Source organism: Nelusetta ayraudi, unplaced genomic scaffold (genome assembly GCF_046127955.1).
Source record: "Nelusetta ayraudi isolate G7.1 ecotype Tasmania unplaced genomic scaffold, CSIRO-AGI_Nayr_v1 ptg000136l, whole genome shotgun sequence".
Taxonomy (NCBI): domain Eukaryota; kingdom Metazoa; phylum Chordata; class Actinopteri; order Tetraodontiformes; family Monacanthidae; genus Nelusetta; species Nelusetta ayraudi.
This window is the reverse complement of record NW_027466186.1, coordinates 4,944,219-4,958,322: the sequence shown is the minus strand read 5'-3', so window position 1 is coordinate 4,958,322 and position 14,104 is coordinate 4,944,219. Positions and strand designations below refer to the sequence as shown.

Here is a 14,104-nt window from a genome sequence, read left to right as displayed (position 1 = left end):
ACACAGAGAAGATGATAGGGGTATGCACATAAAGTTCTTGTTAAATAAACAAGAAGAAGTTGGAGGGGAAGAAGAAGGGGAAGAAGATGGCAGCAAGTATGAATGCGCAAGCAAAAAAGGAAGCATGAAGGTTGACTGACGATGCGATCATCAATGTTGCTGGTGTTGGCAAAGGTGGTGCGTACGGGTTCAGCGCAATGGCCTCATCGTTTGAGAAAGGATGCTTAAAGGTCGTAAACACAGAAATGCACTGGCGGTTTAGACATTTAATCGCTCTGGGATGAAAAAAATAAGAATCCGTGCGCTTTGTGTGGATGAAAGATCCACGCAGAAAACAAGAGCGTTTTGTTATAGCGGATACTTCTCAACTCACGTGCGCATGGACGACCTCACAGGCGTTTTATTAAACAAACATACAAAGAGACACAGAGATATGCTTCTTGTTTAATCAGCAAATATGATTTGGGTTCAGCGTTTACAGTATGACAGTGTGGGTGGATGTAAATGAATGTTTGGCATTGAAGCAGCACGTCGTTTCCAGGACGGAAGAATTCCTTTTTTTCATTTTGAAAAAATGTAGCTCAAAATATTTTTTTTGACATGCCAGTGTTGGCCGTCATCAAGAGGGGAAAGACGCGAGCTGCGTTTCTGTTATAGTTTTTTACAAAATAAAAGCGATATTTTGACAGTTGCGATTTGGAGGTGTTTCCATTGAATGGTGTGAAAGGCCATGAGCGCCGTGATTCTCAAAAAATCTCATCCTGCAAGATTTTACGAGAATGATGTTTGCTTTTTTCTCTGTTTACGTTTGTTGTCAAGAATGGTTGTTATATTTTTCTCTTTGATTTTTTTTTTTTTTTAAGATATTCCGTCTTCTCCTCCGTCCAAACATAACGCGCCATTTTCATTTCATGTGACCCCGTACGTCTCGTCCCATGACATGTAAATTCAAAAAAAGTGTTTCGATATTTAGGTTTTTGCACAATTCTAGTGATGCACTGTGGCAGGGAGGTCCAAACCAGTTTTAGCTCACGAGGCCCAAAACATTACGAGCTGCTCCCCTTGATGCCAGTGATTGAATTTGCATGTAAAAATAACAACTTCTCCATGAGGTCAAATCTCACAGTCAGAGCAACTCAAAATTTCTGTTGATTCCTGCAGCCGCGTTTGTGAGTTGCATTTACAAAATACTTGTGCGATGACACGTGTTTCCAAAAAAAAAAAACACACATCAAAAGCAGAGAACCTTCCAACGGCACCTCCAGACACGTCTCCCAGGTTTTTTTCTTCCCCCCCCCCCCCCCCCCCCCCCCTCGCAACACCAGCATCCCGAGCTGCGTTTCTCCCCTTCCGTTCAGTTAAATGTGATGCTGTTTGATCCCCGGCGCTGATACTTCACTTATTGAGAGTGGCTGGGGGTTGAAAGCTGTGAACGGCGGTGAAAAAGAGCCGTGACACTAAAGTGCATGCTTAAAGCAAAGCCTCGTTTAATTAGCTGACAAGTCTGACAGACACCATTTAACTTGAATCACTGCCGCGGCGTCTTGCCGAGTACGTGACGTGAAAAGGGGGGCAGAAAAAAAAAAAGGTTGTGCGCTGGCACGTCGAGCTCGTTTATAAAACGCTCCAGACAGGAGGAGAGAATGTGTGTGTTTTTTTTCTTCTCCTCCACGTCTGCCTCTCACACTTGTTGAGCCGACTGATCAAAAAAAGAAAAGGAAAAAAAAAAAAACGATATCTTTTCTGAACTTCCCAACTGAATGTTTTCTACACACTGTGTCGAAGAAGGGGTTGTGTTATTAAGATACGGATGCCGCAGATGGTGCGGAATTGAAAACAAACAAACACGAGCATCCAGTAATATCACTGAGACGGGATAAGAAATGAGCTGCCCATTCAAATTTGGCAGTAAAAAGTGCTGCAAGACTTGCATGGCACTTGTACTTGTGCATATGCAATAGTTGAGTATCCTGACATATCATTTTGTTTTGAAGTACTGCAAATAATACAACAGCTGTGGTCTAATGCAAATAATGTTGACACTGGAGCGGTATGAAGTGTATTTCTGTCCGAGAGCGAAGAACATTTGTGATGTTTCTTTTTCGCTTCAGCCGCTACATAAATGAATATTCAGAAACAAATAAATATCCAGTGATATTTGCGTTGTGATCGATCAAATGTGAAATGGCAACACAAGAGGAGGAAGCTGTTTGCGTTTCCTACCACATCCAAACACTGAATAAACCGCAAGTTCTTCAATCAGAACACAACTTAAACACAAGGGCAAACAAATGCACTTACTGGAGACACACAGTACATTTTCAGAAACCACTTCTCTCTCTCACACACACACACACACACACACACACGGTCGCTCCTCATCTTGTACACTACTACACTATTAGAGAGGTTCTCACAGGCGCCGACGATCCAGGCTTCCACTTTTCGCTTGATTTACAACCCGGAGGTTCGGGCCGCTACTCTGAAGTGTTTATTCACCGCAGGCATGAAACAAAACTGGCAATTAGGACTGGAAGTAAAAGCTCCTAATGGCCTTCTTTAGACTGTTGCGGTGACGAGCATTAGCCTCTCCCAGTCTAATTATGTGTGTGTGTGTGTGTGTGTGTGTGTGTGTGTGTGTGTGTGTGTGTTACAGGCTGTCAGAGGACTCTAGGCTAGCAGGGTGCAGTGTGTATGTGTGTGTGTGTGTGTGTGTGTGTGTGTGTGTGTGTGTGTGTGTACCCGCGTAAGTGCTGCCCCACTTGCTGCCCTTGATTATCCAGAGTCGTGAACATTTCACCTGACACCTTTACAAGAGGACAGGACCCTGGACTCATTTTGAAAGTCCCTTGTCCACTTTGATGTGCGCTATTAAACACACCTGCACCTGATTTGTACAGCCGTCTCTCTCTTCCGCCTCCCCCTCTCGGCAGTATTTACGGTCCGCCCCTAATGGGTTGATTTGCCATAAAAATGTGTGCGTGATTGAATTAAAGCCCTCGGATGAATCCGCGCGTGCAAATATGACCAAAATTGGACCAATTTCCAGGTATTTGGAGAATTCCATTGAAACGTTGAAAAGCTGGAGCGTCAAGTGGACGTGACACTCGATTACCTGCTCCTGCTACTGTTTGTAAAACATAATAAAGCTTCTTTAGCTGTTAAAAAAAAAAAAAAAAAAGCTTTAGCCGCATTAACTTCCTGGTGGGGAGTCACACACAAACACACACGCACACACACAGGTGTGCGTCGGAGATTAATGTCTGAGGCGTTTTGGAGGAGAAAGGGTTGATGAGAGGATAAAGGATGCAAAGAGCTCATGAATTATCTGCATATTGGAGCTGCTTATTTGATCGGCGATAAGGGCCTCGGTGGAGGCAGCAGCGAGGCCACTTGCTCTTCGGTCTACACTCGCACGGAGCCCCGCGATAGCATCGCTTTAGCTTCCAATGACAACTAGTCCTTAGCGCGGATGAACACGCCCCTGTTTAGTAGGCAATGAGATTAGGATTATGACTGCATTTGGTATGCAATGCATGGAATTAAAGAACCTTTTGGATCAGTTTTGCGTGCGTCCTTGCTTGTAAAGCAGAAGCCTCAAGGCCGCTGTCGACTCAGTGCTGCGGCGAAGTCGGCTTTGGGCTCGAGGGTCAACATCGAGACTGCCGAACGAGGAAGACGGTCGAGACGGGAAAAAAAATACATCGACATAAGTGACACCAGTGCTTGAGGACAAAGGTGACTAATTGCGGCATAAATTCACAGGAGGCAGTCTCAAGTTTGAGCTTTCACAATGGACGCTTTACCTGCTATATCGGCTCAGTCACACAAAGACGGGGGGGGGGGGGGTTCCTTTTCATGCCTTCAAAAGCGAAAAAGCGAGCGGTGGCTGATGTCTTTTCACAGAAACAATAACTCTTTTTATTGAGAACAAATGTTGACATTTGGAGGGCGCACCAGTGGCTGGGGAAAAAAAGAAAGGTGGGAGTCAGGGTTGAGTGGGTTCCCCCCCACTCAACCCTGGTGTGAAGGCAGTGCAGGGTCCTCGGGGAGGGGGGGTGGAGGGCACCGGAGAGTGGAACACGCATTTCAATAAGTGAAAGTCTAATTAAAGTGTTTAGGATGAAGAAGAAAGAGAGGCTGGCCAGAGGCAAGTCTCTGTGTATTTCATAAAGGTGTCAGCCAAAAGGTAAACAGAAAAGCGATGGGAAAAAATCTGGATATTGCTATTGGGCGAGTGTGATCAAAAGCAAACACCTAATCTAAATGAAAACATATTCTTAGGAATTAGGCTTTTTTTGTAGCTTAAAAATACAAAGATAAAAGCCACAATATTCTAAATTTTATTTTGTCATTAAACGTGGTCAATCTGGAAGGTTTAAGTGGTGGCAGCCAAATATTACTTCCGTGGATGAGGCAGAGGATGTTGTGTTGGAGCTGCTGGTGGTGGTGGTGGTGCTGCTGCTACTACTGATGGTGGTGGTGGTGGGGAGGTATAGGAGAAGGAAACCCAAGGTGAAAGGACGTCCCCTGAGATTTGGGCAACACTCAAGCTCAAAGTGTAGTGAAAAATGAGGGATTAGCTTCTCGTCTGGCTGGGAGCTATGATGGAGACCGCCGCGACTGGAGAGTGGCAACGTGATATATTTGATCCCGGAGACAACGTGTGACAACGTTAAAGAGTCATTTTAGAGGAAAGACAAGAAATGAAAAAGAGTTTAAAAAAAATCATCATGATTACTCTTAAAAGTAAGAATGTTTATTATTGTTATCCATATTATTATTATTATTATTATTATTATTATTATTATTATTATAATTATTATTACGACTATTGTTAATGTAGTTATTTATTTCTGGGCTTTCTTGGTTTGAAATTGCTTAATTAGCTGTCTCCTGCAGCCGTAACAAGCAGGCCGTGATGAAAAGCAGAGGAAAGCCTGTCCGATTAGAGCCCATCACACAGCCCATTGGAGCTGGCAGATGCTTAGATAGACTTTTATGGATCGCTCAATGCCGCGCCGTAATGAAGCAGGCAGGGCTGACCCATCCTGAACCGGCCTGAAAAGCTCCAGGGACGGGCCCCACTGGGAAGCCATAATGCCCGGTGCGTCCCACGGCTGTATTAATCACACGGAGAAATAAATGTGTGCGGCAGGGGCGGAGTGGGGGGCGGGGGGGACGAGTGGTGAGGAGAGAAAAAAAATAGGGGGGGGGGGGAGAGAAAAAAACAGAATAAGTACGTCGTTTATCCCAATCAAGGCCGTGAATATGTGGCCGAGGGAGATTCCCCGAGCCGAACGAGGCCCTAAAGGAAAATTGCAGTCAATTTAGACGGAATGGATTGTGCAATCTGTGAAAACTCATAATGTTTATGAAAAGTGAGATTCATCAAACGTTTCCCATCTGCGCTGGCCTGACAAAGGAGAAGCACGAGTGAGAAAACGCCTCAGCGCTCAGTGTGCGAATGGTCGAAATGAATGTTTAAAAAAAAAAAATGACTCACCAGGATTGATGTCATAGTTGGGAAAACAGTTTAATATTTTCTCATTTGAATAATGAATATCATACTCTGCCAGCACATCAACACCGGCGCTTTTTTATTTATTTTTTTTTCTTTTATTTACATTCAAAGATATAAATTAGTAAAAGTTCTCCTGATAACAAGATTGTGTAGCCTTTCCCACCCCAATGCGTCTCAAATATAAACCGTCCCTTTTATATATATACGAGTGTATATAACAAACAGTCGAGATCAGTTTTCCCCTTGTTGCAATACAACTTGCATAAATTACAGGCATCATTTTGCCCTCGCTTACAAAAATAAATACTAAATGTCGGGTATTCCACTTTGAAGTCCTCAAGTTCACCTCAGTTCCATCAGTTCTGCATCCCCAGACTCCTCCTCCTCCTCCTCCTCCAATAAAAGCACGTATGCACAAGAAAGGCCAAATTATGTTTTTTTTTCCTCCCGCCTCACACGTGAATCTATATATATATATATAGTAAAAAAAATAATAATAATAACGCATGGCAAATCAGCAAACCAAAGGAACCTGAGAAGAACATGTGAATCACATATCATGGGAAAATGTTTCTTGCAAAAACCAGCGGATGAAAGCATTAAAATTCCACGAAGCATCAAAACGAGCAAAAAAAAAAAAACTGCATGATTCATTGGTGACGACGTGACAAAACGTGTTGCAGGAAGCGGAAGCGAGTCCCCCAGCCCGGCGTGGAGCTCAGGAAGCAGTAGCAGCTTTCATTCCGGCCTCACTCCCCCCCCCCCCCCCCCCCCTTCTTTCTTTTCTTTTCTTTTCTTTTTTCTTTTTTTTTTTTTTTTTCTGGTGGCACGAGATCCGGTTTGGAGTGGAGGTTATGAGGGGTGACGCTCAGAGGGGCTTGAAAAAGGTGGTGGCCCTTGCTCGCCTGATACTCAAAGCAATTGTGACACCTACCTGCAGACCGGGGAAATAAAAGAAAGACCTCACTCCCGTACGATCAGATGATTTCAACATAAACAACGCGTCTTTTGTCACTGGTGTAACAAAAAAATTAAACAAAAACAAAAAAAACGCTCTTCACTTCAAGTGCTTCTTTAAAAAAAAAAACCACTGCCCAATTATGAGCCGAATAAAAACAACTCATAACAACGACAACAACAACAACAATAATGATAGAAAATAAATAAATTCTGCGGATCAAAGTTTGGAGAGCCCCTAGTGACGTGGAGGGCTGACTGATTGGTTTGCCATTTTGTCTGACCCCGTGCGTAAACGTCATTATCCTATAGGGGGAGGTGCGCACAACGCGCACCAGGAAATCACGCACACGAACACGCACACACGTGCACCCGCCGATGAAACATTAGCAATCGAAATCCTGATAAAAAAACAAAAACAAAACATGGCAACGTGCGCGCGCGCGCGCACTCACGGTCGCGCGCACGTGTCACGATGCCGGATCGCTCGTCTTTTTGGTGGGGCTTTAATTCAAAAGTTCTCCGTTCTCCCCCACCGAAGCCCTCACGTGGTTTCAGCGCGCGCTCACTCGCTGCAGGTGTCTGATACGTTTTTAGAAAAGAAAACGGGGGGAAAAAAATGTGTAAAAAGGAAAAAAAAAAAAAGAACGAAAAAAAGAAAACACACAGCTTAGAAATGATTTGAGAAAATGCGCTGCGACGGCTTCCCTCAACTGCCTCAACGAGTCAGTACGCCGTCAGCTGGATCTCCTCCGTCTAACTTTTCCACCGTGGCCACTTTGTGCCGTGCGTGGTGGCGACTGCATTTAATGACACACAAAGGGCAGTTTATTATTATTATTATTATTATTATTTTTTGCAGCGGGTGAACCACTTTTCTTTTCTCTCTGCCTCCATCCCAGGTGAGATTTCTAGAACACCTTCAGCCGCTTGTGACGTCGCGTCAGCCTGGAGCGTCGCCCAGGCTACGTACCTTTCTTCGCCTCTAAATTCGCGGCTCTAAAGTGCTGCTGCTGCTGCTCGACAATAACAATCTGGCCGGGGTTGCTTTTAACGAGGGGGGAGTCTGGCCTGTTCTTGGGGTTCGTGCTTGCCTCCAGAGCGTGTTGAGAGGAGCCCAGACCCTCGTTCGCGGCCGCCGCAGCCGCTGCTGCCGCGGCGGCGGCTGCGAGGTTGACGCCGGACGAGTTGGTGTATCGCAGGATCCCCTGGCCCTGCAAGGCGCCGAAGTTGCCGTAGTTTGTGTAATTGCTGTAAAAGGGAGACGTGTAATAAATGGGTCTTCCGAGGATGGAGGGGGTCGGGTAGAGGGAGGGAGAGGTGGCGGCCGGGGAGCCGCTGGAAGGCGTGGGGGGAGTGAGGAGACCACTGCTGGAGGAGGGGCAGCCCGGGGGGACAGGCTGGCCCGGCTGCTGCTGCTGCTGCTGCTGCTTTTGGTCCGAGGTAGCAATCTCCGCCAGAGACCACAGTTTGGGCTTGGCTGTGGGGGTCTGGGGGGGCCCCGATGGGGGTCTGCCGTCAGGACTGGACGAAGCCGATTTGTTGGCCGCGCCGCTGACGAGGCTCCGGACCAAATCCTCCCGCTGGCTGTGGAGCTGCTGGAGGTGATGGAGGTTGTGGTGGTGGTGGTGGTGCAGGTGGTGGTGGTGCGGCAGGTGGTGTTGGTTGTGGTGGCCGAGGACCGGAGCTTCCACTCCCGTGAGAGGCGACGAGGTGATGATGGGCTTGGGCGAGAGCTGCAGGGACCTCGGCTCGTGTCTGCGTTCGTCACCGTCCTCGGTGCATTTGTCGTCGGCCTGATCGGAGCCCTGCTCGCCCCCCTGGCAGCTCACCTTCTCCCCGTCAGACTCGGCCGAGCACGAATGGTCCGTCAGAGAATCCACGTGAAGGCTGATACCTGGCAAAAAGAAGAGGAGGGAAATTAATAATAATAATAATAATAATAATAATAATAATAATAATAATAATAATAATAATTTAAAATAATAATAATAATAATAATAATAATAATAATAATAATAATAATAACTTTGTTTTCCTATTTTAAACCAAAAGGCAAATTTGATGTCGACAAAATAATAAATGATTGTGAAAGCTGATTCGTCTTTCTTCTAATACTCAAACACACCGTCGCTACAGTGAAACGGGGGCTGCAATTAAATTTTAATGTGGCAACGACGCTCATTAATTCATAAATAAATCAGTGGAGAATCAATGCATTAACAATAACATTCCAGCTTCGCCGAGGCAGCCCGAGCGCCCAGGTGGATCACCGAGTGGCAGCTTTGCAAGTGACCTCCCATTTATCATGTCGAAAACAAGAAGACAAAAAAAGTCTCCTAAATTCAGTTAAATTTATGAGGAGGGTTCGTGAAATAAACAAAAAATATTATATATTTGACCTCGTAGGAAAATATAGTTTCAGACAATAAATTCACATTTGATTTTTTTTTATCACACTATTTAAACGAAATTAAAAGTGCTATTAATCCTTCAAATATGACCACAATAGCCTTCCTAAGTTGAGCAGTAAATAAACTGTGGTTCCCCCCCCCCAGCCCGCTATCCCCCCACTCCACCCCCTGTCCCCCTCTTCCCTCCCCCTCCCACGTCCTATACCCCCCTTGAATTGTTAAATGGATCATTGGCTCGGTCTCCACATGACTCCCCACCTTCATCCTCCGCCGACGCCTCGCTGTTGTCCAGGCCTTTCTCCGAGCGCTCCGCCTCCTTCCTCTCGCCGTCCGCGTCCTCCTCGTCCTCGTCCTCGCTCTTATTCCGCGGCGCCCACGTCATCTTGTTCTCCTTCTTGAGCCGCCGCCGGGCGTTGGCGAACCACGTTGACACCTGCGTCAGGGTCATCTTGGTGATGATGGCCAGCATGATCTTCTCCCCTTTGGTCGGGTACGGGTTCTTCCTGTGCTCCTGCAGCCAGGCCTTCAGGGTGGTCGTGGCGTCCCTGGTGGCGTTCTTGCGGTAAGCCGGGTCGTTGAGCTGGTAGGGGTAGCCCGGACTCCCGTACGGGTGGTAGCTCAGCGCCCCGGCGATGCCTGTGGCGTGCGCGTCATACGGAGAGCTCTGCATGGGGGGGGGGGGGGGGGGGGGGGGGGGGGGGGGGGGGTTGGTTTGAAAAGAGGAATGGTGGAGGGGGAAAGTCAATGACATGTCTGTGTGTTTGGAATAAATAAAAACTGTGGCAAAACAATCCTTGTTTTAAAACGGTGGCCGAGTCGAGCTGTTTTATTACTGCAATTACAAACACACTTTAATTCGATTATCAGTGACTCAATAAAGGAAGAAGAAAGGTGTAACGTGACGACTTAATTTAAATCATTTTACTTCCACTGAAAATATTCGAAATCGATGCACTGCGGAACTGTTTATTAAATACAATAAAAACAAAAAAAACAAAAAAAACAACAACACATTTTCAAACTATATTATATTTCCCATTCTTACACTCGGTTGCACTCTGAAACACATATGATTAGAAATGCACACAGGCGCTAAAATAAACACCGTGCCTGAAGACAGGCCGCAGACAAATGGTTAACTAATGGTTAAGATCATTATCGGATTAACTAATAACGGGGCCCGATGTTAATAAGGCGTAAAGATAATAAAAAGGGAAATTTCAATTTTCCCTAATCACCCGTTAACTCCCTCATTTTAATCCATGTGGCTGCTTTTTGCTTTGCTGCAACAGCAGCTCCGGTGTGTGAACATATCTTCTCTGATGGAGCAATATTAGGTAATCACTTGATATGCACCTTTCCTAAATAATAATAATAATAATAAAAAAAATAATTATAATGAAAATAACTTAAATTGCTCCATTTGACATTGACATCACACTCATGCTTATTATGTCTTAGAAATAACCGCGTTTGAATAAAGCCAGAGACTTCATCTGGAGGCGATTTTAATGAGTTTCCGCTGATAGGGGGAGAAAGGGTGATGGATTGCGATATGCTATATTAATTTTCCGTGACATAAATTAACTAGTGTGTGGGGAGAAAATGCGGAATAAAACGACCCCGGTGCGCTGCTCTGTTTGCCCATTATCATCACCGCCGAGAGCCTAAAGCGCTGGTCAAGCCAGCGGTCACACTTGAACAATGCGAGCTTAAAAATCCCATTTAAGACGACCGGCTCCGCTTTTATAGCTTGCACAAGACAAACGTGAGCCCCGTGAATGTCAGTCAAAGTTCTGCAGCCGTTTACGTTCAGCTGATCGCAACCGGACGCGGAGCTCGGCTTCTTCGTCTGTTAACGCATCCGCAGATCTAAACTCGCCGTCACACGCTTTAGATCCTCACTGTTTTAAAAAAATAAATAAATCACAAATTGATAATGCTGCGACGTTTCTTACCATGTATGATGGAAATCCTGCGGTTGGGTCTGCGGAATATGACAGCGGGCTGGAGAAGCCGGCACCGGCCGAGGCGGAGAAAGCAGCCGATCCGGGATAAGGGCTGAAGGCTGATCCGGACGACGACCGGGCCAAGTCTTCGTTCCGCGGGGCAGCCAGAGCCGAGGCCCCGTATGCCGGACATGAATAAAGCGCAAGGGAGCCCGGAGGCTGGTAGAGGTAACCCTGAGGATAGGACATTGGTGAACGCGGGGCTGGATCGCCGGTTCCAAGAAAGGGAGGTATAAAAAAAAATAAATAAATAAATAAAGAACCCAACGCACAGAGGCGTCTGGTAACAAGTGACCAAATAATAAACAATCGACTCAATAATCGGCGGCGCGAGGACTCATTAGTAAATGACAATAATAAAAAGCCTCCCTCCACAGCCCCCTTACTGGGGAAAAAAAAACCCTCCCGAAAGATCTGTTAAAGTGCCCTCATAGAGGCAATGTGGCGTGCGTCTCGATCCCCTAGCGTCCGATGTTTTTAGTGCGCAGCGCTGTGAAGTGAGGAGTTGGGAGAGGAGAAGGAGCCAGTGGACTTTCAGACACGCTGAGCATTGGGGGAAACTGGAGCTGTCACTCCGGCTCATCTGAATATCCTGTCCCCGCCCACTTTCCGCCTCACAGAAATGGAGCCCCGGAGTCGGAGCGAGGCACACACTGCAAAAAGTAGGAGGGAGGGAGGGAGAGCTCACTCAGCCCGCCAGTGGCTCGGTTTGTCTTGGTGGCGATACAAAGGAAGGTTTTATTCCAATATAATACAGATCCAGGGTTGAAAAGGAAGATTTCAGTCGTTCTATAATACTCATTGCAATTATGAATTATTATTTCAGTATGATATTCTGGGTTCATTTTCTTTTTGATACGTGCATACCAAATTGGATATTCCATGTTTTTTTTGTGTGTTTTTTTTTTTTTTTTTTTTTTTAATTTAGTCTACTTTATTTCCAATAAATATGAGGGATATTTGACGTGTGTGGAGGTTGTTTGTTGTTATTTTGTCATGCTTACAGGTCAGCGTTGTTACACATCCCATCCCACCCCCTTGTAGGGTTGGGGAGGGGGGTGCGGTGGTGTGTGTGTGTGTGTGTGTGTGTGTGTGTGTGTGTGTGTGTGTGTGTGTTGCAAAAGCGGCCAGTGCTCTCCATATGCAGCTGGTGATTCAGTCAGCCCAGCAATCCAACGCGGACAGAGAGAGAGGGAGAGAGAGAGAGAGAGAGAAAGAGAGAGAGAGAGAGAGAGAGAGAGAGAGAGAGAGAGAGAGAGAGAGAGAGAGAGAGAGAGAAGTGTGAGATCTACGTTGGGGAGGCGCGCTCGTTACGCCCGCTGCGCGCACGTCTTGGCTCGCTCCCTTATAATTTACAAGCACTTAGCGCATCTCTAATGCTCCTCATCCATTATTATTATACAATTACCACTGTGAGCTTTAATAAGCTGGTTGTTGCTGCCGGTGGTAATCGCGATGTGAGAAGTGTCTGCGGCCGCGCGCCGTGCTCTTAGGGTGAGTTTTGAGTTTTGGAGGGGTTTTTTTGTTTTTGTTTTTTTGCTCAAACACTTCCCAGAGTGTTTTTTTTTTTTTTACGCAGTCTGAGTGGTCACGTGTTCCCACGTGCGCTTCCAAAAAGAAGGAAAAAAAAAGTGCAAAATTGTGGTGGGAAAAAAAAATTGTGATTACGCGCGTCTGAGACGTTGGAAAGCTGAAACCTGAAAAGCAGCACCGGGCTCCTTTGGATGAGTGACCCGGCAGCAGCCGTCCTCACCGGCCGACTGTGAGTGTTCATTCATCAGGTGCCTGCTGCTGCTGCTGCTGCTGCTGCTGCACGGCGGCGCGGTCCTGGCTGTGTGGTGGAAGCAGCAACAGGACGGGTTCAACACAACTGGGCCCTGGTAATTATGCAGGAATGTCCGGGTTATTTATACCACCAAAATAATGTCTTTATATAGTGCAGATGAGAGGCTCACATGTTTACACACCGCCGTTGTTTTTCGTTTTAATCAAAGCACACTGTTGCCTGCGATGATTCCAGATTCGATTCCAATGAGAAGACTAAATTTAATACACTTTCTAAAGAGACGCCCTGTACATATTTTTCCATATAAACACTTTTAGAGCACTCAAATGAAATACTGAAGGGCGATTTTACATATGTGTTAATAAAAGACAAATTATTATGTTGTTCATGTCTGCATGGAAATTTAAATATGGGAAGTAGTGTGTGCAGAAATAAATGAGTTTTATGCAGTTCATTTACTATATCTTATTTTTTAAATGCACATCATGATTCAGGGATACATAAATATCAGTCAAAGATTTACAATTTAATATGTTTGCACGGTGAGTTGTACCTGCTGCACACTTGCAATTCAAATAAACGACAGGTGAATGTTTAAGACTTGAACGACATCTAAATTCCTCGACTGAACATTAACAAAAGTGTCACACTGTTTGCAGCTCAGACAAAGTTTGACACGTGTCTCGGGGTGAGGTACATATTTGAACCCCACCCGAATATGAAAAAAACAAACTGCGACGAGGTGAGTGTGTGGGTCGCCCCTGAGAGGACGAAACGTTCCTGTATTCCAGACAGAACTAATCAATTTCAGACGAACAGGCCCAAATTAGTAACGTCAACAGAGATACGGCCAAAGATAGAGCCGGTTGGGAGTTCTGACGGTCCAACACCAGGGGGCACTGTCTCCTCTACACACAGACCAAAGACAAACTCAGCTCAGTATCACACGCTGCACTCCGAGCGTGAGTGCGTGCACGTGCATGCTCAAAGAGGAGGGGTGAAAATCTGTCAGGTCCATTTTTTTTCTCTCTCTATCCTCTGCGTGCGGAATGTGTGTAAGTGTATTTAATGGTGAGAGTATATGTGCTCGCATGTAAATGTCATCTGCATATTGTCGGTGTGAAAGTGCACCTGTCAGCCTGTTAAGGTGTAGAACTCTGAGTCTAAGTGTGTGTGTGTGTGTGTGTGTGTGTGTGTGTGTGTGTGTGTGTGTGTGTGTGTGCGCGTGTGTGCGCGTGTGTGTGTGCGTGTTGAACTGCGTAGTCGTACATTCCAGGTCTCAGTTTCAGATGGCTGGTAGCAGCAGAGATATTTTAGTTTCAGTCTGATTGAGCTCCAGGAGATGCAAGAGAGGAGATTGATGGACAGGGGGGCAGACTTAGTGACAGACGATAGAGAGTGCAGAGGCAGATGG

General features: G+C 45.9%; 1 protein-coding gene across 1 annotated transcript; it reads right to left on the bottom strand.

Moving 5' to 3' along the window:
* Window positions 1–7,112: 7,112 nt before the first annotated feature.
* irx2a (iroquois homeobox 2a) lies at window positions 7,113–11,473 on the bottom strand. The gene is made up of 3 exons (XM_076012854.1): window positions 10,854–11,473; window positions 9,154–9,559; window positions 7,113–8,378 (listed from the first exon to the last, which is right to left on the bottom strand). The coding sequence occupies exons 1-3, from the start codon at window positions 11,091–11,093 to the stop codon at window positions 7,447–7,449; spliced, it is 1,578 nt and encodes a 525-aa protein (XP_075868969.1). The 5' UTR covers window positions 11,094–11,473; the 3' UTR covers window positions 7,113–7,446.
* Between the last annotated feature and the right edge of the window lie 2,631 nt (window positions 11,474–14,104).